General features: G+C 42.5%; 1 protein-coding gene across 3 annotated transcripts in view; it reads left to right on the forward strand.

Moving 5' to 3' along the window:
• Nucleotides 1-22882, forward strand: part of DPF3 (double PHD fingers 3) — a 154715-nt gene that overhangs the window by 62163 nt on the left and 69670 nt on the right. For all 3 annotated transcript variants that reach the window (XR_008483011.1, XR_008483012.1, XM_054276185.1), the window contains exons 2-3: nucleotides 4685-4845; nucleotides 9928-10035. Coding sequence is in view for 1 of the 3 variants with exons in the window: in XM_054276185.1 (XP_054132160.1) it covers nucleotides 4685-4845; nucleotides 9928-10035 (269 nt within the window). In the remaining 2 variants the exon portion in view is untranslated. The remainder of the gene's footprint in view (nucleotides 1-4684; nucleotides 4846-9927; nucleotides 10036-22882) is intronic.

Below are 22882 nucleotides of genomic sequence, written 5' to 3' on the forward strand. Positions count from 1 at the left end.
GAGCATGGTTTTAGAGGGAAATGACTAGAATGAGGCCTGGCTTCAAGAACTGGAGACAATCTGGATTCATACTCAGAGGTGTCTAGTAGAAATTTGGGAACTGCACTTGAGGAGGACTGGTTCTTTGTTATACAAGTTTTCCCAGGGTGATGTGGACCTGTAATCATTGCTGAGCATGGCTAGTTATAGGTGTTCAGCGAGTGCTCACCTTCTCTGGGTACTAACCTGAATTGTGTTAGGCACTGCAGGAGGGGCGCTCTGGATTCTGCCTATTTTGTAGCTGTTTTAAAAGGTGTAAGTACACTCAAAAATATGTGACTTTGCAGGATGGGCTGCAAAGTAGTGGTGGGGAGCTGCTCTGCTGCTTTCAGGGCCCATCAGGACTCCTTGTCAGCACAGAAACATCTTGAACATCTGGAGTGAAGTCAGGCTCCTGGTCCTTGTTGCAAATTTATGGGCTTATAAGACAGGCAAGTTCTTGGGTTTCTTTTTTTTTTTTTTTTTCCTCTTATTGAAGGCATGCCTAGACGGCAGAGTCATGGCACTAGGTACTGTACTAAGAAGTGGTAAGTTGGAGTCTGCTCAGAAACCTTATGGTCTAGTTAGAGCTGGCAGGCAAAGATTGAGGGAAGGGAAGAATTGTTCTTCCCTGGCTTTGTTATTAGCTGACCTGATTCCATGATAGAAAATCTCAGTTTCTTAACACTTAAAAGAAAAGTGACCTCAAGGATGTCACAAACTCTGATCTTCTGTGCTGGTGCTTGCTGTCATGGCAGTGACCACCTGCAAGGCCGCACAGAATTGCACCAGGCTCTCATGGCAGTCCCCGCACCCACAGGACCGCTGATGCTTTCAGAGTGCTCACCTCCCTGTTCACACTGAGCTTCCACTGCTCCCAGCCTGCTCTTTAGTTTCAGCCCCACTTTTTTCACCAATAAAGAGCCCCTTACCTCACTAACATTCACCCCTCCTATGCAGTTTTTCAGGAGTATGCAATAGCATAGGTTGTTCTTTTCCAAGTGCAGGAGCTTTTATCAGTTAGCCAGAACTGGGTTATTTTAGTGTTCATGGTATGTAAGTGCAAAGCCTGTGTGTGTGCCAGCAGTGTCACTGGCATGCCTGTCCCAAACATCTGGGCTTCCACCTGGGGCTCTCTACTGAAGGCCTGTGTGTTTTTCACAGCATGCTGACAACTGTATTCTGTATTTCCAGTTGTGCTGCCTTCAGTATGATTTGCCTTCCTTGTCCAGCAGTTGTTCATGTCTGCTCCTTGCTTTTTCCCAGCATCTTTAAAATCTGCACATATGCTGATGATTTTGTGTCATTAATATCAATCTAGACAAGTCTGTGTGACCTTTAACTCCCCTGTCCAAAGGGAAGAATTGACCCTTGCAGTCAGTCACTGCACAGCACTGACTCATACATACTTTTCATAAAAATAATGAGGAAATTCCCCATAGTTTTTACAGATACTTTTTCAGGAGTTGAAGTGGAAGTCTTCCATAGCAACACAGTTTGGGAAAACTATGAAGCATGTAACAGATAATTAATCTTTTTTTCTGACATATGATACATTTTATAATATTAATTCTTTTTTCTTCTTGTATTTCACTTGCTCAAACTCAACGGATCTGTTTGAGTTTCATTGGAGCTCTTTTGCTTTCCAGTCTTATTCCCACCCTTATCTGTTCTCCAGTTCTATTGCAAACCTCCTGGGAGGGGGCTGGGATTTGTCCCACCTCCCTGACTCTGCAATGAGGAACACAATGGGACCGTTCCCCTTTTTTGCCCTGATTTTAGTACACTTTCTGTTTTTTCCTGCATAAGATAAAACATGCTGTGTTTAGATATGTAGCACACAAAAAAGGAAAAAATATCTCTAAGTTTGAAGTTCCTTAAAAAAAAAACCTAACTAATGGTAAAACAAAACAACTAGGCACCCAAAAGTAATTTCAGGGGAGCTGTTTCCCACTGACATATGACTGTCATGAGGAAATACCATTTCTTTACTTTCCTATATTTGATTATTTGTCACTTAAAAAAATAATTCCATTTATAATTAAGGCCAGGGTAATTCCTCAAGGTCTCAGTATCTGAATAGCTTTCCAGTGAATACTTAGAGAACTACACTTTTTGATCATGCTTGCAGTAGTGGAGCCAAGGCAAGCTTTCTTAAAATATGGAGATGACTGAATACTTCTAAATTGTTATTTTTCTTTAAGGCAAAAAACTGCATATTTAAAAATCTTTAAAGAAAATGTAATGAAACAGCTAGGCTGCAAGATTTTGTCATGAGTGAATTTGACCCATTAGCTTGGTTGCTTCTCTGCCATTAGGATCTCAAATGCCCTTTTGTCCTGCTTAGAAAAATCTGAAATTTACTTGATAGCATGATTTAAAGCCAAATATTTTACATTTGAAGACTTATAGTTATATTCAGTCTTAGAGCAAGATGGAAACTGAAGCAATCTCCAGTCAGATCCTATATATCCCATACCCTAATGCTGAGATGTATTGTTTTTGTCAAAATGGATGCTTTGTGGTGTACATATGCTAATGACTGAAGTGATTTTTGGCATAAGGAAGACTTATGCAGTGGTGGCAGTTTTTTGTCACATAGCTATGCCTATTTATTTCCAGTAAACTCCTTAGAGTTAGAGAGCATCTCTGGTTTAATATAGAAGGAATCTGACATAGCTCTGAGGAAGCTCAAGTGTTTGTGGAAAGAGCTGTTAATCTTTGATCAACTGGGGTCTCCTTGTTACTGACTTTGATTACACAAGTGTACAACTTTAATTACAGCTTTTAATAAGATTTCATTTCTTCCTAGTCACATTCTTTGTATAGTAGAGCAGCTTATCTTTTCTTTCTCCCCTGCTCCCCTTCCCTTCCCCCCTGCCTTTTTATGGAAAAGGGTGTTTGAGGTCATTGCAGGGGATTCAGTGTCCGGAGGGATCCTGCTGTACAAGCTCTGCCCATGCTGTACCCTCCACTCGCTTGCACAGCCTAGAGAGCTCTCTCCTTCAGCTGCCCTCCACATATCCCTGTGCTGGCAGCTTCCCAGGAGCTGGTGGTCAGCAGGGGAAGGACAGGTTTGTGAGGCACAATGTTCACACAGATGTTCACTGCTGCCCAAATCCTCTAAAAACCCCTTAGGAAGTCTCTGTAGGAAAAGGATGTTCTGACCTCCCCATCATTTGATAACCTGAGACTTGGGTAAATTGAGTTCTGATCATCAGAATTGAGAAGGGAGAACTCGAGGTGCCTCCCTTGGTATTTGCTGTATTTTTGTTCTTCCCTAAGCCTCTGCTTATGGCCCCTATCAGTGATAGGATATTGGTCCAGTATGGCCAAGATGAGAAGTGCCTGACTTCCATGTAAATCATAACATACAGCTGAGGAGTCACTTAAAAGATGTGAGTCACAGAAAGATACAGATGGCAAAACAGAGCAATTTGCACTGATTTGACATTCAGAGGTGTGCAAAATTTTAAAATGCCAGTTGTGCCTAGGAAGAGGATAGTGGGGAAAAAACTAATAGAACAGCAAAGGGAGCTCCTCTTATCTCTGTGCATGCATCCCTTTGGCTCACTTGCTGTATGTGCTATACTCTTTTTGCACACTAATGAATATCAGAGTCAGAGCAAGTTATGCCATATATCACTCTGCTCCTGTTTTCTAATGAACTTACCCCTAACAGGTAGCTTTCCTAGCTATTCGTGTCACGAGTGAATTTCACCTTGACAATAGATCAAGAATGAGGTTCAGCAGTGTGGCCCACCTACTTTGCAATGCTCCAGCATGACAGCTGCTTTGTGTCCTCAGGGTAGCTTTACTTTGATGCTTTTCCCTGTTTAGAAAAATTTGGAGGGAGGATTTTGGTAATCTCCAGCAGGCAGAGTTTTTAAACCTATCTCAAGGGAGGATGAAGATTCTACAGAATTTTTGAACAAACAGTTATTTATGAAGTAAGTGACATTGTCTTTAGAACTGTTATTCCCACTGGGCTCCAGAGAAAAGCAGCATTTGCCATGCTGGATCTGACTGGTCGCTGCTGTAGCCTGCTGCTCCTGGCACCTCAGGCTTCACTGTGGAAAACTCTGGAATGCTTATGACAAAACATCTAGTCTGCAGATATGGCTCTAGTTATTCAGGGGTGTGTTTTCATGCCTCAGAAGCACACAATAAGAGAACCAATGTTCTTTGCTCTTATGGGCTCTTTGGCACCAGAAATGCTGGAGCAAAGTTCTTCTAAACTTGGCTGGCTTTCTGGTTGCCTAAAACTTACTGCAGCAGTTGCTGTAACATGGGTTTGAAATGACTGGTTTGCTGAATTGGCTGGACAAACTACAGGGGAAGAGAAACAATCAAATGAGTTCACTGTGGTGTACATGGGCCTGACCCCGGGTCATGGGGCAGTGTGATTGCATCATTTGCTCGTTCAGTAGCCACGCTGCTACTGAAAAGATCTGTGTCTGGTTCCTGACAGCCTGATCTTTTGATGAATTTGACATCACTTTCTGCATGATCTGCTTCATCAGTGTCTCGTGTCACCAACATTTGCATCTGTCCAGGCGAAGTTCTTCTGTTTGTCCATTTTCAAAGCAACCTCATGTCCCCTTTTCCTACTCTTGTTGGAGGGGGCAGTGCAATCGTTCTCACTGTGCCCTGTCTCTCTTGGCAGCCTCGGGGACCAGTTCTACAAAGAAGCGATTGAGCACTGTCGCAGCTACAACTCTCGGCTCTGTGCCGAGCGCAGCGTCCGCCTGCCCTTCCTGGATTCGCAGACTGGGGTGGCTCAGAACAACTGCTACATCTGGATGGAGAAGAGGCACAGGGGGCCAGGTTGGTAGTGCTGTGTCTCTGTATGCACATGCATGTACGGAGGGCTGGCCACTGAGCCCTCTTGGGGTTTAATTAATAGGAGCTCAAACCTGCTACAGGCCACACAGAAGAGAAACTGCCTAAACCTCTGTGCCTGCAGGGGATTTCCTTTGGTAACTGCAGAGAGCTCATGCTAATTACTCTCTCTCTATGCAAAGAGGTGCCTGACATGGTAGTTTCTAAGGCTGCATCATTGTAGCTCTTTTCATGCTATCAATCCCAGTCTGTAGCAGAAGACTCAATACTCTGCTCTAAGAAAGACTGGAGTTATCTCCAAGATGGAGGTGGGAGTTTTTCAGATGAATGCTGAAAATAAGAAACTATATTAGGAAGGATATAAAACTGAAGTAAAATATAGGAGAGTCAATTAATTGAATGAATGTTGTTCTAATGGTTAGAAATATACCTATAAATCCTGGTTCTGCTTTGGATAGGTTAACTTGGATATCAGTTCTGGAGCTGTGGTTCCCTTGGGTACAGAAAGAAGTTGGTACATTTCCTTAAGGAGCTTTGGCTAATGCCTGTTCCACAGCTCAGGGAAGCTCAAGGGAAAAGAGCACTGTTATTTTTGTAGACTTTGGTCAGTTGTTCCTTTGTTAGACTAAATCCATCTGAAATCCCTTTTTGAAAGGCAAAGGACAGTCACCAGTCACCAAAGACTGAGATGTTGCTCAGACAAAAGTCCTTCTGAGCCCCAAGGGGAATTTGGCTATGTTGTAGCTCAGTATCTGACCAATAATTAGCTTAGGGAAAGGATTTTTAACAGCACCAAACTGTATTTCTAACTTCTTTTTTCCCCCCTTCTTTAGTGCAGCCCAGAGAATCCAGGCAGGAAGGGACCTGGGGTACATGGGCACTGGAAGTATGACATGCACACATGTGCATAAATATGTGCCAATTCTCTAAACAATATTTACACCCTCCCACCTTCACCCTCCACCCCCTCAAATTCTAGATCTGAAATTATGGGAAGGTGAAGCCTGCTCTAATCTCCTCCACTGTCTGGTTTACAGGAGATGAAGTGAGAGGAACACATAGGATATTCCTTTATGCTCCTGGGGCTAAGAAAACAATTGCAGCTTCTCAAAAGTGCCTAGCTAAGTCTTAGCTGAAACTTTCCTTCTCCCCTTTCTAGGATACACTAGAGGAAGGATCTTTGTGCTCCTCCTATTACTAAAATATGAAAAGTAGATTTCTTGTTGTCTTGCAGTGCTACCAGAAAACTGTTTATATAATGAAATGCAGCCACTTCTGGTGCAGGAGACAACAGGTCTTTTTACAGTGTTAAAAATATCCAAAGAATATTTCAGCTACAAAAACTGCTGGGGTAATTCAGGATGGCTGAACGTGGTTCACAAGATGGGAGTTTTCTAAACTTGTAGGCTGACCCTTCTTTGGTAGGATTGCTTCATAATCCCAGTCAAGTGTTTTGTTTCAGCTGAAAATTCTCTAATCATAATTGATTATGCTTTGCATAAACTTCCCTTCCCTTCCCTTCCCTTCCCTTCCCTTCCCTTCCCTTCCCTTCCCTTCCCTTCCCTTCCCTTCCCTTCCCTTCATTTTTACCCTTCTGAACACAGTCAGAAGATATATATATATATATATATATATATATATACGCGCACACAGGTATACATCCACTGTGTTCATGAGTAATGTCTTGTCAACAGCATCTTCCACAAAGACAGACACAGAACATCCTGTGTGGGTCTCATTGGCATTTGTACACGTGCAGAAGGAATCATCATAACTGTGTTACAGCATCACACCAGGAACTAAGATGTCTTAATTCTTTGCCTTTCTCAGCCACAAACTTTGTGGACTACTTTGAGCAAATTCATTCTGAAAATCTTTCCTTCCTCACTTCTGATAGTGAACTGTTTGGCAGCTGCCCCTGCAGAAGGGGATAGGTGACCTTTCTCCTGCAGGTCTGCACTGGAGACTAATGGTGGAACATTCTTCACAGAGAGTATCAAGTGAAAGAAGCCTCCTGCATCTGCATGGGCCACCAAATCTGATGACTTTGTTTTGAATTAGAATAATCAGTGTGAAATGAACCAGCCCTCCTCCCCCATATTTGCTTTTCTCATTCTTGATTTTTATTAGCCCATTTAGTGCTCCCCTGAGTGTCTTTCTGTAATCTATTTCTTGTAGTATTATGGTGAGTCAAGGGATCCTTCTACAGTTTTAGCATGCCTGTACACAATGTGCTTGTGCCCATACTAAAGGACTCTGAAAATTCTCTGCCAGCCCTCCCAGTATGTGTCTTATGTGCTGTGCTCACTACCATTTACTATCCCTAACCTGAAAAGCTAGATAAAGACAAATGGCAAAGCTCCGAGACCTCTTTTCACTTACACAGACTTGAAAAACAGAGAAGACTCAGGAACTCAGCATATTAACCTGAGTTCTTGCTGTTCTCTTTGTTAAAGGAGTCAGAAATCTGCATCTCATGATAAACAGTTCAGGGTTAATTTCACACAATACTGCACATAACTCCCTCCTTTTCCCCTCCTCCCCTGGCCTTTCACACAAGCTTTGAGTTATGACTCTCCTACACTAATGAGATAAACAACATAACTCACTGCAGGTTCTGCTATTTCCTCTGTAAGCAAATGGTTGGAACCTTCTCTGGTTGCCCTATAAGGTACCAGAGAGAGAGACAACCCACAGAGGGCTGAAGATGGTGATATGCATTATTTCCATCTTCACTGCAGGGTTGCCTGTGAAGGAGCTACATTCAGAGCATTCAGAACTGACCCTTTCCTTGTTGCCCCTCCTTTGTGTACCATCTCCAATTCATGTGAGCCAGCACAGAGACAGATGAGGAACAGGGCAGAGAAATGAAGGTAGCATTGGTGGGTTGAATGAAGTGAAAGTCTGGTATGTGTTTTAAGTTCAGTGGATGGCCGTATATTAATGAACAGGCATGCTTCGAGTAGCAACAGAGAGCTTACCTGAAGGGTTGCAGAGGTGGATGTTGGATCATCTCTTTCTAATTGATCTGCCTGCCACTCTCTAAGGAAGAGGCTCTCTCAATTCTCCTTTCAAGTTTCTAGTTGGGCTTTCAGCATGTGTAGTTGGCTTTTGCTGTCCTGGCTGAATCCAGAACGGCTCTTTTTTATAGGAGTGCTCAAACTAGTAGATATTCCCCCCAAACTAGTAGATCTTTGCTCCTCTCTGTCTGGGACAAAAGCTGTGGTAATTATTCCTTCAAATGGCTCCTCTGTGGAGGCCAGTGCAATGGAGGGCTGATTTGCTGTCCTATTGCTTTGATCTGGTAATTGCCATTTCAGCATTGTCTTCAAGTCCTTGCACAGAACCTGCTGAGAAAGGGTGGGGCTTCTTGCCTCCACCTCTTTAATTACTCACATCAGAGCCAGGCACAATCCACCTTGTCATTATAGCAATTGTTTGCAGTGATTAATGTTTGCAAAGTGGCATGAAGAAGGGTGTCCAAACACTGTATAAGTGCTAGTTATTCCCATTTTTATTTTCAAACTGGTCCTGGGCAACCTGTTCTGAAATGTGTTCTTCTTGGGCTGTGCACAATGCCCAGCTTTCTGGGCATCAGTGAAAGAAGGGCATGAAAAGTCCAAGTCAAATAGCATTTTGTGCCCTGAAACAGCCAGAATCTCTGCAGGTACTCATCATTTGGCCATACTCAGGCAGTATGCTGTAGATGCTCCAAGGCCTTGGAAGTTGGTGGAAAGTGCTGGGGTCTAAACTGACATTCCCAACAGCTGAAATATTTAAAACCAGGAAATAAGGTCTCACCTGCAGAATTTGATGAGCACATTCCTTCAAGGTGAATTGTGTTATTGTCTCTTCCTCCCAACCCCCAAGTAAGAGGATAGTTGGGGTTTTTTTTGTCCTCATTTGGTCTGGTGAGTTGCTTTTGTTCCCAAGCTGGTATTCTCTCCTGGCTGCTTCAGAAGAGAGGAGAGAACTCTTGGGCCATCCTCCTGCCCTTGAGCTGTTCTGCTTTTCTGGCACCCCCTTGATGCTGTCCAGCTGTTCACTGTCAGTACAATTTCAGATATAGCAACACCACTCCTATTCTCTCTCTTATGTGGTCTTTTGCCTGATTTTTGAGGACAATGAGTCTGGAATTGAAGTCATGCTTTGTAGCCCCTTCAAGACAACAGGAACAGCAGAAGGGCAGAGGAGCCAAACCAGAACTGGTGGTCAGAGAGGGCAGGAAAAGCAGAGGAGAGAATGAAATTTCTCCAACTTTTCTTGCTGGGTATTTCTGTGTGTCATGACTATCTGGGGCAGTTGAGGATACTTAGAAGCACTTGTCAGTGTGCTTCTGTGCCCCTAGCAGTGATGCATTCAAAAAGCCCTGCTGTGTCCTGAATGCAGGAGAGAAAAGTACAGCTTGAATATTTGCTGAAGGGTGTCTGTCAGGAGAGCCAGGGCAGCTCAAAAGCCAGTGATGCCAAATGTGATTTAAGGGAATATGCAGTGATATAAACATTATTGGTGTATCTCCTCCCTCATTCAGAATATTGGCATGAGGAAGTAAGAGTCAAAATGAAGAATTAGTATTCAAACAGAAGTCCAGAATGTAAACAAAAATACAGAGTCAGACCTCTTGGGTCTTAGTTTGCTCCCGTTTGGAAGACACAAATTTCCTGACCTGCTCTGTGCATCAGGGCCTCAAGATTTGCATGTCAGAACTTCATCTCTTCTCTCTCAAGGGACTTTCTCTGCTTGTGGAGGAGGCATCACCCTTGTGACCCAGGAGAGTCTGAAATTCTATTTACCCTGAAGAAATCACAAATTATTTATGTGCAGCTCTGGTTTCAGTGAGCTGAGTGAAGTGTCTAAGTGAGACCTAGATTCTCTGTAGGCCTGATCCCAAGAGGTGCTGAAGAGCCTCAGGAGCACTGGATGCCTTGAGTGTGTAGCTCTGCCTCATGATTTGCAGGTTGAACCCTCCAACAAGGAGATGCTGGAAGGGCAAGAACAAAGATGCTAGAGATGGTGCTTGTGGTTTACAAACTGAAATGTGATTAATTTTTTGCCTTTAATCTTCAGGCCTGGCCCCAGGTCAGCTGTACACATACCCAGCACGTTGCTGGCGCAAAAAGAGGCGTTTGCATCCCCCTGAGGATTCCAGGCTGAAGCTGCTGGAAATTAAACCTGGTAAGTATTTGTTTGCCTGCCTCTCCCGAGCTGCAGAGCAGCTGGCATACATGCAAACCTGGCATTTAGACCTTGCACTTTATCTTTGCTGCTTTCCAACCATTTCTCATTGCATCTGTTGCATCTTACTTGATTTGCTGTAACCATAACCACCAAACCCTCTGCATACAACTCATCCCTTACAAAAATGTGAACAAGTTGTATTGAATGCTAGGGGAACTGAATTTATCTTCTGTAGGGTTGAATCCTGGCTTCTATTAGAAAATTAACAAGGATGTAAAGAATCAATGTATTACTAACTTTTCCTCAGTGACTTACTAGTGCAAAGTCTCACTGGTATCTGCTGCCTAATCTTTGTGAAAGAGACCACTCTGTGTGTGAAACAGTAAGTATAAGATAAGATTTTTCTTGGTGGGGCTGGTGATGAGGGCTGTGACCAGATTATGAATAACAAATAATAAAAAATACACATTTGTGTATTTCTGTCTGACTTTATGTGTACCTTTGTCTATTATTCTTTCATTCTTCTTGTCCTTGCTACTCTTCCACAATTAAACTATGTGAAGTGATGAGTCTGGATGCTGAATGAGTGACTGTAAAGCAGATGTGGAGGAGCTGCAGCTGTGTCAGGTAGAGCATAGCGTTGTGCATTCTTCCTTGCAGTTTGTAATAAAGGCTTGCTGTCTCTGGGGTCAGCTATTATGAGAAAGAGGGAATACATATACTCACAGCTGTATGTGGTTTTTAAGAGGTGAGACACTGTCAGTATAAAAAGTACAGGAGAAAACCCCCAAATGTAAATTAGAATATTAAAAAAACCTGTTTGACAGAAGAAGGTGCCTGGGAACTGAGCTACGCTCAGCAATACTGATGACTTTGCTTCTATGCAGTTGTTGGTGGAGAGAGAGGAAAGGGCAACAGAGGCAAGTTCAAAACCCTTTAAAATCAGAGGCAAAATTCCTGTTGATTCTGGTAAAAACAGAATCAAGGTTTTTCAAAATTCCTTACCTTCAGTATAGGAGACATCAGTGGACAGTTGGAAAAGAGGAAGAAATTCCTATAACCAATCAGTTGGGGTTCAAACCAAGGGCAAAATCTCAGCCAGAAAATAGAACTAGACCTCACTGCTTAGAAAGAGCTGATGAAATCAGTCACGTACATTGATGAAAATGAGACTGGACTCTAGGAAGAGGATGATGTTGGCTCGTAAAAGTGCCTACCTTAGACTTTGTGATGATGCCAGTACTGCTGTGCCTTGGTAATTTTGTAAGGTAAAGCAGGGTAGAGTTTGACTCTTTTTTGTTTGCATTACTCTTTGCTATACTCACTGAATGCCAAATTAGTGCATTCTACATGCCACAGGGCATGAAAGGCAATTACCACAAAGTTATCAGATAAAGAGACCTCAGCATGTCTGTCTCTGTGTTGTTTTCCTGCTATAAACATCTCCTCTGCATCTCAGGAGTGCTACTTTTGTTGCATTGCCGGTGGCAACCAAATAAGGCGAGTTATATTGCTCTGCCATTTAAATCTATTTTCCAACCAATTTCTATCTAGTGATTAACTTTTCCTTATCAGTTATACCACAGTTTCACTCCATCTGTGCATATCCAGAATAGACTCACTAGCCAAAAGTGGAATTTTCTCCTTCTCTGATCTGAAAGTGTAAAACCTATGGAACACCTTGGACCTCCATTTAAAGGTAGCTTTTGAGAATTTGGGAGAAAGAGAGTATAATTTATTTGTAACATGGACAGTAGAAATACTGTAGGTTTTGGAGAAGACTGTTGTAAAACTTAATGCTGAACCTAGGAAACTACCTAATGCTGACTTCTTTGTCCTCAGTTAAACATCAGATAGTTGTGGAGGGAAAAGATGTGGAAATTTAAGATCTATTAAAAAGCACAGAGATGACAGCTGTAGGACATATAAAATAAATTTGAAAGAAATCTAATCTATATGTTTCATAGTTTCACTCCACCTGGGGCTTGGGCATTATGTTCATTCCTTAGAGCTCTTCTTAGCATCTAGAAAGTGCTTATGCTTGATTAATATGCAAACAGTTGATTTTTATAGAGGAGGCTGTGAAATTGTTAATATATTTTGATAGATTTTTATAATTGTTATATGGCATGTGTAAGCCATATAACAATTATCCAACATCAAATTAGGGCTAAACCTTAGTTGTATTATGTTAACTGCATAGAAGTACTTCTTGTAAAACAGCCACTGTAACAAACAGAGAAGAGGATCTTTTCTTCAAAAGTTGCAGTCCAGCAGTCAATGGGATTGGCACCAGGGGTGTGAATATTTGCTTGGACTGCACCTGGCTTTCAGAGTGGCTTATTATAGCAAAAAGTTGTATTCAGAAGTTCCTGTATTCAGAAGACACCTACATAACTCAGGAGAGACAAAGACCTAGGGTTTTTTTTTGGTAAGTCATAGCTAGTCATGGGCTGGTCAGTAAGTAGAATCAAACTATTGTCTTGCCAGCAGTCCCAGGGTACAATAGATAATTTAGTAATAGTATAGTATAGTTTTAGGTTTATAGCTATAGCCTACTTTTGCAGTTTATGTAGTGCATGACACAACTCAGTGAGTGAGAGTTTCACATTTGGTAATACCAAAACCTAACGAAGAAAATAATCATGCTCCAATGGTCTGCTGTTTTTTGTAAAATGGAAGGTGCACTGTAATGTTTTTCCTGGGGTGAAAACCTGGGGTGAGTTGATGCCAGCTTCTTAATAGAAGATGGTAGTTTTTTTGTCCTGATATGTTGATTTTATTTGGTTTAAAATTAAAGTGTTTTGTTTTAAGAATAGTTACAGCCAAAGTTGTGCAGGTGTGAACACTGGAATAGGAATTGCTGATGCAGCCTTTGGATGTCTATTTTCTTCTGCCACTGTATTCAGAGTTACATGGATGCATTGCCCCACTAAAGTGGTTTGTTCAAGGGTCTAGCAATGTTCATGTTTGTGCTATTTCTATGCATCCTCCGTCCCATCCAGTAGCCTATCCAGGAGAAATAAAGTATTGCCAACACCTAGTTATGATAGTGCCTTTACTGACAATACAGTCAGTATTCGGATCAGATCTTCAGGATTTTTACCAAGTATTCCTGACATTTACTTTCATATGGCCTGATCTTCATCTTTCATCTGTAAGTCATATTCTTACCATCAAAACCAGGCATTATGGCTCAAGTGTAGCTTAGAGTTCATTGTTGTAATGGGCATGAGCTATTACTTGAGTCATTATAATGTAGCAGTCAAGACTCCTATGAAAACTGGTACAGATTTGAAACAAATCCAGGGCCATGGGCAATATATTGTCATGTTGCTAATACTGGGATTTCATAGGTTCATAATATAGCAGATGGAAAGGGATCTCTGGAATCATCTGGTCAAACCTTTCTTGGCAAGAGCATGGTCTAGACAAGATGTCTCAGCACCCTGTACGGCCAAATCTTAAAACTGTCCAGTGTTGGGGAATCTACCACTTCCCTGGGCAGATTATTCCAATGGCTGATTGTTCTCAATGGGAAAAATTTTCCTCTTGTCTCCAACTGGAATTTCTCCAGGAGTAAGCCGTACCCAGTAGCCCTCATATGGTTCATGTGACTCTGTAAAAAGGTTGTTTCCATCTCTGTAGCCACTTTTTAAATACTGGAACACAGTGATAAAATCTCCTTTAAGCCTTCTCTTCTCAAGTCTGAACAAACCCACTTCTCTCAGACATGGCAGGCTTCCCAGGCCTTGGATCATCTTTGTAGCCCTTCCCTTCACCCCCTCCAGATTGTCCACATCTCTTTTGTATTGCAGGGACCAAAACTGAGCACAGTATTCCAGGTGTAGCCTGACAAGCACTGAATGTGATAATTACTTATCTCTGCTAGTGATGTCCTTGCTGATGCAACCCAGCATCCTGCTGGCATTATTTTTTTATTGCTACAGCAGCACACTGTTCCGTTCATGGTTCACCAGGACACCAAGGTCCCTGAGCTGCTCCCCAGCCAGGCAGATCACAGCCTGTCCTGCACTCCTGAATTATGTTTTCCCAGATGCATTTCCTAAGTGCAGAGTTTTAAGCTTACTAGGTGCTGATACTCATAAAATATTTGTGAAACTAGACTTCTGTTCAACCAAGTATGGGAAGCCTGGTTCTCTGCAGAATCAGCTGTGGTGTTTGCATGGCACTTCAGCACAGAGCAGTGGGAGGGCTGTAAGCAGCTCATGCTTCCACGCTCACTCAGCTGCCTGTTATGCCCAGTAAAAGAGGAAGAACAGAGCTGAGCTCCTGTGCTTGAGAAGTCTGGGAATGGGTGAGGGAGAGAGTTGAGCTAGATAGCCTGACTTCCAGTGGAGTGGGAGAAAAAGGAGCATTTTTAGCTGTACCACCAATGTGAATTGCAGGTACTGTGAATGTGAGCAGTATGGTTCTGGCCCTTGGCAAAATCAGAGCAGTTGGAAAGAGGGCTAGAAATGAGAGGGAGATCCTGGATTAGACCCAAGGCTCCTTGAAATCATAATTGATCCTTGTCCTATATACTTAGTGGTTTCATGGTGCTGGGTAGTATCATGATTCTGTGTTGGGTTAGCTATCAAAATTGTGGTAGTGCTATTGCCTACAGTAAACCCTGCTGACAGGCAGGTATTACCCAAGCTTTGCACCTATGCAGATGAGAACAGATACAGTGAGTGTGGCCAAAAACTCTAGGGGAGTTTAAATTGGTGATGTCCTACTTCAGTCTTACAAGATGGCTAAATATAGGTGCACACATGCATACCTACAGAGCTTTTATTTCACATGGCGTGTAAGTCCAAAGAATATGACTGTAATGCTTTTGTGTCAATTTACTGATGTCCTTTGGTTTTGGACTGAAAGCCCACGGTGAGATTTCAGAATGGGCAGCCTTCCCACCCACTCAGAGGGTGTGAAGTAGGGTTTGTTTATGCTACCACTGTGCTGAGAATGAGCTGGGGTCCTGTGCTAGTGTCTGTCCTCTTATATCTGAGCAGTCTGGTGTTCAGCTGAACTACAGAAATGGGGTTTTTTACCCATTGTTGGATAGTAAAAGCAAACCAAAGTATTTTTCATTTGCTATTATGGACTATGGTAGTTGTCTGAAGCAAGTACTGAAAACAGATTTTTAGTTCCAGCTGAACAATGCCTGATCTGTTTTTAGTCTGACATATGGGGTATACCTAGGTGAGCGTGCTTGTGGATGAATGAACTAAATCCTTACAGATAAGCTATTATCTCTTGAAAGCATCTCTATTTACCTTGTGGAGACTGTGACTGATGGTAGAAGGTACTGTGTGTTTCCTGGGAAGTGAGGAGTGCTCCCAACTCTTGGGGGAAATGCTCAGCATGTCTGTGGAGGTCTGTGGTCTTTAAGATGGGGCACTTCACCAAGATAAAGTCAAGATGACATTAAAAAGCAAAGAACGGAGTTTGCAGTGGGATCACTTGTACAATAGCATCTACAGGCTCAAGCAGCATGTTAGATCATCATCCCAGGGGTTGTTGTGAAGTCCTCTCAGCCATATGCTTACAGTCCAGATACTCAAAATATAGTGAAGGAAGTACTTTGGTTCCAAAATGGAGAAATGAGCAACTAAGGGAATAAACTACTTCTGTGACGTTTTAACCAGAGGTTTGTGGTGCAGCTGGAAATCAAACCCAAGAACACAGAATGAACACAGTGCTGCTGAGTTCCATGTTATTTTTTCTGCTCCTGGTTTCTATGCCCTGTTTCACTCCAAGATATTAGAGCCTAAAAATAATTCAAAACACTTAATTTCATGAGAATTTCCTTTTCCATTTTTTTCTTTCATAAGCCAGTTAATATTTACTAGTTTCACTTTTGATTTCAGCAATTTCTACACAATGACACATTGGTTCCTGTTCTGTACAAGAAGACAGCAGTGTTGTTTTGCTATGAACACTGTAAAGAGAGGCACATCTCTTAACAAAAACTTTTCTTCTATTTGACAGTTTTCCTATTATCTCTGTAATTAAAGGTCATGTTATGTCATAGAACCTGCCTGTGGCTCCTTTTTAAGGTCCATTAAGACCATCTTAGGATCATAACTGGAAGAATAATTGTGGTGCCAAATAAGTGTGTCTGTAATATGCAGATGAATTGGATACAGTATTCCTGAAGGAGGCTATCATATAAACCTATCAGCTGTTCAGATTTCTGCACATGTGAATTTACCAAAGATATTTTCTGTGTACAGCTTGTTTTAGTTTTTGTTTTGTTTTGGGTTTTTTTTTTTAATTGTTTGTGGCTTTTATCAACATTTGCCATGATGAACCCTGCATTTAGGGTGGAGCTGACTTGACAGGAGCAGGTTTGCTTCTCTGACGATTTGGTCTGGATTTCTCATGTAAGATGGATTTTAATAGTCTGTTGGCAAACTTCTGTGAGTTTTGCTCCTGGCTCTCCAAAATTCTGAAATGAAAATGTCATTTAAAGTCTGCTTTTAATGCAAGTCCTTCTGCACTCCGAAGTACTTTGCGTTAGAAAGCAAGCAGAACCCCCAGCTCTCCCCGTCTGTCATGCTGCATTGAAGTGTCCCTGCTTTGGGGGCGTTGGGCGGTTGTGGCGGGGCCGGGAGCGGCTGCGGCGGCGCGGCGCGGCCGGCAGAGGGCGCGGCGGGCAGCGGCAGCTCCGCGCCGGGGCCGCTCCCAGCGGGAATTCCCCGCGGCAGGAACGGCCCGCGCTCACACCGCGTGTGCTGGGAACCGCGCCCGGGCCGCCTGAGCCTGGAGCGCATCTCCTTCCCACCCACACTCACCCGTCTTCATTTCTGTCACCTCGTGCAGAGGAAAAGAAAAATCCCGTAACTTTTTGGGATGGGGAGGGTGGATGGTTTTCAGTTCCCATTTGATTTGTTAGAAAACACATCTGCGTCCTGACCGGCTGAGTCCTGAGCTTGGTGTGTCGTGTGCCTATGTGTGTCATACTTCTGTGTCTTGGTCTGTCATGCACGTATGTGCGTCGTGTTTCCATAGCACTTTGGAACAAAATGAAGCTTCTCATTGTGAACCCAAATCTGGGAGTGGGGATGCCAGAGGTGTCAGGTTTCTGTCTTTGCTGGGTTTTTTGTGCAAGTATAAATATTGATTCTGCTGGGCCTTTTCTTTTGGGTTTCTGGCCTAAATTTTAGTATGTGTTTATTCATCAGCTAAGCCTGCAGCTTACAGACTGGTCCATCGATGCTCTTGAATCGAAACAGTAGGCTCCAATTCTCCACTAATCTTGTGTTCACAGCAGGGCATGGCACCACAGGCAAGAGCTGCTGCTTTAAGGTGCTTACACTTCCAGCTATGACTTGTGTTATAGAAAAAGTGACTTTCTGTCACCAAGAGAAAACTCAACTGTGTGGGACCTCCTTGTGAATCAGCTTCTTTCTATTATACACACATTTAACCAGTTTATTCCACCTCATCCACCACCTTTCAGTTCTGCCTAGAGCAGGGACCTTTCCTGGTCCAGATCTCTGGCCAGATAAAGTTTGCTTTTCTTTTCTTACATGGCACTGAGAATAACAGAGAACCTGTCTGTTTCTTCATGTATTCACTGACACAGAATCACGATATAGAAGTCATGCAGTGAAATAGGCATTTGTCCCATTGCCAGCCTGCAGCAGAGGTGCCCATCCCTGCACTTCAAGTCATACCACACCTTGCATTTCCTATGCCCCACACAGGACCAGAGGCAATGGAATATGTCTTTTTCTCTCAGCTTCTCAGTGTATGAAATGGAGGTACTAAAATATCAGTCTCCTTTAACTCAGAGGAGTACCTAACAGATATCTAATAAATACTCTTAGAGAGATTGGAAGGGGTATGGGAAGCCTCTAAATAAAAAGAAATGAATTAATAAATCATGCTATTTGCCAAGCCCTCAAAGTGCCAGTGTTAAATGTTTTGGCCATCAGCAGAAATACTTGCAAAACTGGTATGGAAGTGTACCAGCTCTGGTGCACAGCCTGGGCTTATATGTACCAGGATGATGATGAAAAAATAAGGAATTTGTTACACACCCATATATACAAATAAAGAGACTCACCACAGGTGAATTGTTGAGCCAGTTTTTGCAAGGCTGACTGTGCAGTATAATTGCTGGAAAGATATGTCGAGTTTTGCACTGTGTAATTCTTCTTGCTTTGTTTTTCTGGCCACTGGGGAGCCAGCCTTCTGTATGTCATGGCTGCCAGGGCTGTGGTAACCTTTCCTTCAAATAAAGTGCTACTCTTGCTTGGTGTTGTTACATGTGATAAGCTGCAAATTCTTAGACTAATTCAGCTCAGTGTATTTTCCCCCAAATGGAATTTCATGATTTTGCAGTTATGGAAGTAAAACTCATTTCTAGAAAAGCAGATAATATTCTATAAATAGTCCAGTCAAGAAAACAAAAACATTGTTTCTGCTTTTTAACTCCACAGTCATGCTGGTAGAATTTACAGGATTAACTTTGTGTAAATAGTTTCTCTTTCATTTGTAAGATCTGGAACAGGTCACTACACGTATTTTATATTCAAAGTTTTACCAGGAGAGCTCTGTTGTTTAGCTGAGATGGCTTGTATGAATCACCCAGGATTACTCCTGGTTCTTGTGTGGCTGAGCCAGTTTGCATAATTAGGAGAGAGATGCATGAAAAAGCTACTGGGCTTTGGAACCCCTCTGGGTTTTGATCAAAAGCCCACTGAAGCCAGACCCTTTGGCTCTAGTCATCAGGCTAAGGCAGCAACTGAACAAGATAAGGCAATTTTGGAAGCTATTAAATCTAGTTTTCTGAGTTCTCTGGATCTTATCACCGGGAATGGAACATAGGCTGCAAGTGTAGCAGCCCACAGACACAAGGCTGTTGTAATTTCAGAAGCAGTGCAGCCACTTACAGGTATTTTTTTCCCACTGCTGTATCATCTTAGCTGTATTTAGTATATTTGTGAAAATAGAGTTATGATGACTTTGGAGGCAGGCTGTTCTGAAAAAATGTTCTGGTCATTACAGTGGGCCGTTAAACGGAAGGAATGAATTGTGCTGTTGGTCTCCTTGGAGCCTCTACAGTGTGACTGCAGGTCATGTCTCGGGGCTTGATCTGCAAGACGTGATGGGGAGGGCTTAGGCAAGTGAGATGGACTTGGCTTGAAATACCTGGGCTGCTTGAGAGAGAGCTTCCTTGTGGTGCCACCACCCTCTCCGAGCCATCCAGCCCGTTGTTTTGCTCTTTCTCTGTTCTTGGCTACTGTGTTTGACCTACATCTGGCTGCTAGGATGTGTCTTTGGGAAAAGGTTATTCCTCATGTGCCTCTCAAGCTGCCAAAGCCTGACTGAGAATGCTGTGTCTCCAGGAGACACATTATTCCTCCTGGAGAGATAGAACACTGTGGATTTATCCCCCTGCTATGAAGTTAACATCGATGTGCGTAAGTAACCTTCAGGATTATTTATTTATGAAATAAACAGATTTAACCTTAAAATGAAGGGAGTGAAGGTAAGCTCAAAGCTTACCAGAAAAAAGGGCTATGGGGAAAAACCACTGGGGAAGCACCAGAGGATGGTGCCTGGGGAAATGCTGGAACCTGTCAGATCCATTTCCCTCAAGGCACAAATCACCAGCTCTCCAGCTTGGGGAGGGGCAGACAGGAAGCTGTGTGCCCTGTAGGAGTCTTAGAGCTAGAACTGAACCTGAACATCTTTCCTGGCAAACCTACTGCCCCTTTTCTAAGTATAGCCAGTAAAAATGGCTGAGAAAGGATAAGCCACATCGTCAAAAGGGTTTTTGCAGTGCACAGGTACCGTTCAATGCAAGTACTGGACACAAGATCCTAGGAAATGGGTGTTTTTAATCTAATTCATTGCATCTATTTTGTGTGTTCATATGAATAATTCTTGGAATTCTCTGGTAATCACATGAAAAAGGGTTTATAGGATCAAGTCCCCAGGGCTTAGTCTCATAAGATGCCAAGCTGTCTAACCCCAGCAAAGGAAAGCACCTGAGCTTGGGCTTTAAGAACATGAGTGATCTTTTTGTAATTAATGGGACTTGTCACATGCTTAAAGGTAAATCTACATGTAAAGTACTGGGTTGGACCAGACTTGAAGGTTTGGTACTCAGCATCCTGCACAGAGCCTAGTGAAGTCACTGGCCTACTAGGTCAACAGTATGGTAGAACCCATGTGCTGCTTTATAGAAGAAAATGTTAACAAAATCCAGCAAAGATATTATGGAATATAATTACATAAAAAATGGTTTAAACCCCCTATTTATTAAATTTTATTGTTCTTCTGACACACAGCAAATTAAATTGATTTGTAGCATGAAATATTCTAATATTTATAGCAGATGTTATTTTCCTGGTGCATAATATAATGGAATGAGCAATAAATGTTAATATAATGTTCAGTTTCGACTCTTACAAGCCAAGCTCTATAGAACTGCTGAGAGTAGAACGGAGAGAGTATGATGACTTCCCCTCCCACATCCCTCTACCTCCTTCCAACCTTCCCTGGCAGAAATTTCCATTCTGCATTCCCATTCTCTGTAGTAAACATTTTACAGCCTCATAATTATCTCATACCCAAGAGATATTAAGTATGTTTTTACTAGATTATGATTAATTTTAGTGTTCCCTGTATTTTGCATTTGATTGACTAATAGTTTTTTACAGGTGTTTTATTCTTCAGGATTCTGATACCATTGGTGTTTGCCATAGCATCTCTTCCCAGTGATGAACTCCATTAGGGAAGGAGGTTTGATGCAATACACTGGAATAGGTAGATATGGCTTTTATGTCCAATGTCTTCTAGACAAGAGATCTCATTTAGGATGCACTTGGAACATGGTTCCCCTTAAACAAACCAGGTAATTTAGGCCTGGGACCTTAGCTGTTGTAGGTAGGTAGTTCTGATAAAGACAACAGAGAGCAGTGATGTCCATCAGCTAAAGCTATGATTCTTGATGTAGGAGAAAGGATGAAAACTTTACCCCTCTTGATGGAAATTATGTCCTTGTGAACGCACGTGATTGCCCTTGGTAAGTATGTGGTTTAGGTCTTAGGAAAATATATGGTCATGATTAATATCCTATGCATGTCCTAAAGAGCTGTAGTGAAAATCCTTTTGTTGCTGGCCTAAAATAAACAGCATAGCGTGATGGGAACAAAAGACAAATTTTGAAAGTGGGCTCAGATATAGTGCTAAAACTACATATGAACACTTGAAGCATTTCTTTGTGTTTTTGAGGGATGGTGAATGCTTTTATCTTCTCATGATTTCCTTGGTGCAATATCTGTAAATGACACAGTTACAGATATGTGCTACTCTGACAAAGTGAGGTTCGTGGTTACAGGAATTTCTGCAGTGATGCTAATTTGTAAGTGATGCTATGGATACATCTGCCATGTAATGCTCATTGCCTAAGTGAGGTAGCAGCACGGCAGGAGAACTGGAAACACAGAGGCTGCATCTGTGAGCAGTGCTATAGACCAGGACAGCATCAGCAACAAAGACACTATTAACTAAATAGAAAGGACTCAGGATTAAGTGCTTTGCGGCTCTGAAGCTGCTATACCAGGGCTGGCACTATAAATATACTTACAGGATATTCTTCCAGGGAGCTTTCTGTTAATATCTGAGTGGGCAAAATAAAAAATTAACCTCTCTCTGCTAAAGATGATGCCCCATGTACCTCTGAACTCTCAGCAAGTGCTACAGATGGAACAAGAGTACATCCAACTTTTTTGTTTTGCCTTTCAATCCTGAATCTTAATTAGTTCCCTACTGCTTTAGTACATGCACAACATTTTAATAGTCATAAGGACTTACTCCAATCCACACTGCCATTTCCACAATTCCTTCCTTCATACCAGTGCAATCCTGTCCCCCCCACCCCCCCTGCATTTAGGAATAGTGTAAAGAACACTAAATAGCCAAGGGTGTAGCTGTAGATTGATGAGGTTGTCACACCACTCCCTTCACCGTTTTCTTCCAACCTGCACTGTGCTCTAATAGACGGATGATTGCCGGGGGAGAGAGAGACTTAGCAAATCCCACAGCCAGATGTTCAGGGATGGACAGAGCGACCTTCTCAAGGAACCCAGAGGACTAGAGCTGTGTCCTTGTGAGGGAGAAGGACAGTCAGGTGCCCCTGGCTGCCTGTGTTTATCTCTCATTTCAAAAGGAGCACAAATGGCCTCAGCATGGCTGCAAGGATGGATGTTTTTCAGTGCATCGCGGGAAATGACCAGTCATCCGTCTCTTCACTGTGGAGTCTGCCTGCAGCCATCAATCTCGAAGCCCAGCATGGCAGCTCCTTTTGGCTTAGTTTGGCTCAGTGTTAGATGAACAAAGGGAAATGAAAACTGAGCAGAAGGAAAGGAGAGAAGAGCAGCTATTCTCTGTTTCACTTTATTTTCCCCTTGCATGGCTCTCTCTCTCTCTTCCCCATTATCATCTATTTTCACTGTATTTTGTAAGGTGTGGAAATGTATATTTTCAGGGTCTGGGAGTTTACAGTGTTTCTCTGTTAGCAGAGAGGAGAAAGGAAAGGGATATTGAAAAGACATAATTCAAGACCCAGAGATTCCATTTTTCAGACTTTTCTGTAGCAGTTTTCAGAACAAGCATGCCCTAGTTAGCTGCAGCAGACAGGGAGAAGGAATATAGTACCTTTCCTCCATCTTGCTGTTTTTCTTCCTTTTTTTCTGATTCCTTCCTCACTGCCACATTAATGTTTTCAGATGTGTACTTTGTCTCTCTATTCTTGTTCTATTCAAAAAGCAATCAACAGAGCCACATGATGGGACTTTCTGGATACAGGTGTGTGCTGATG

This window comes from Melozone crissalis, unplaced genomic scaffold, assembly GCF_028551555.1.
Source record: "Melozone crissalis strain CALT ecotype California unplaced genomic scaffold, PUWL_Pcris_2 ptg000018l_1, whole genome shotgun sequence".
In the NCBI taxonomy this organism is placed as follows: Eukaryota; Metazoa; Chordata; class Aves; order Passeriformes; family Passerellidae; genus Melozone; species Melozone crissalis.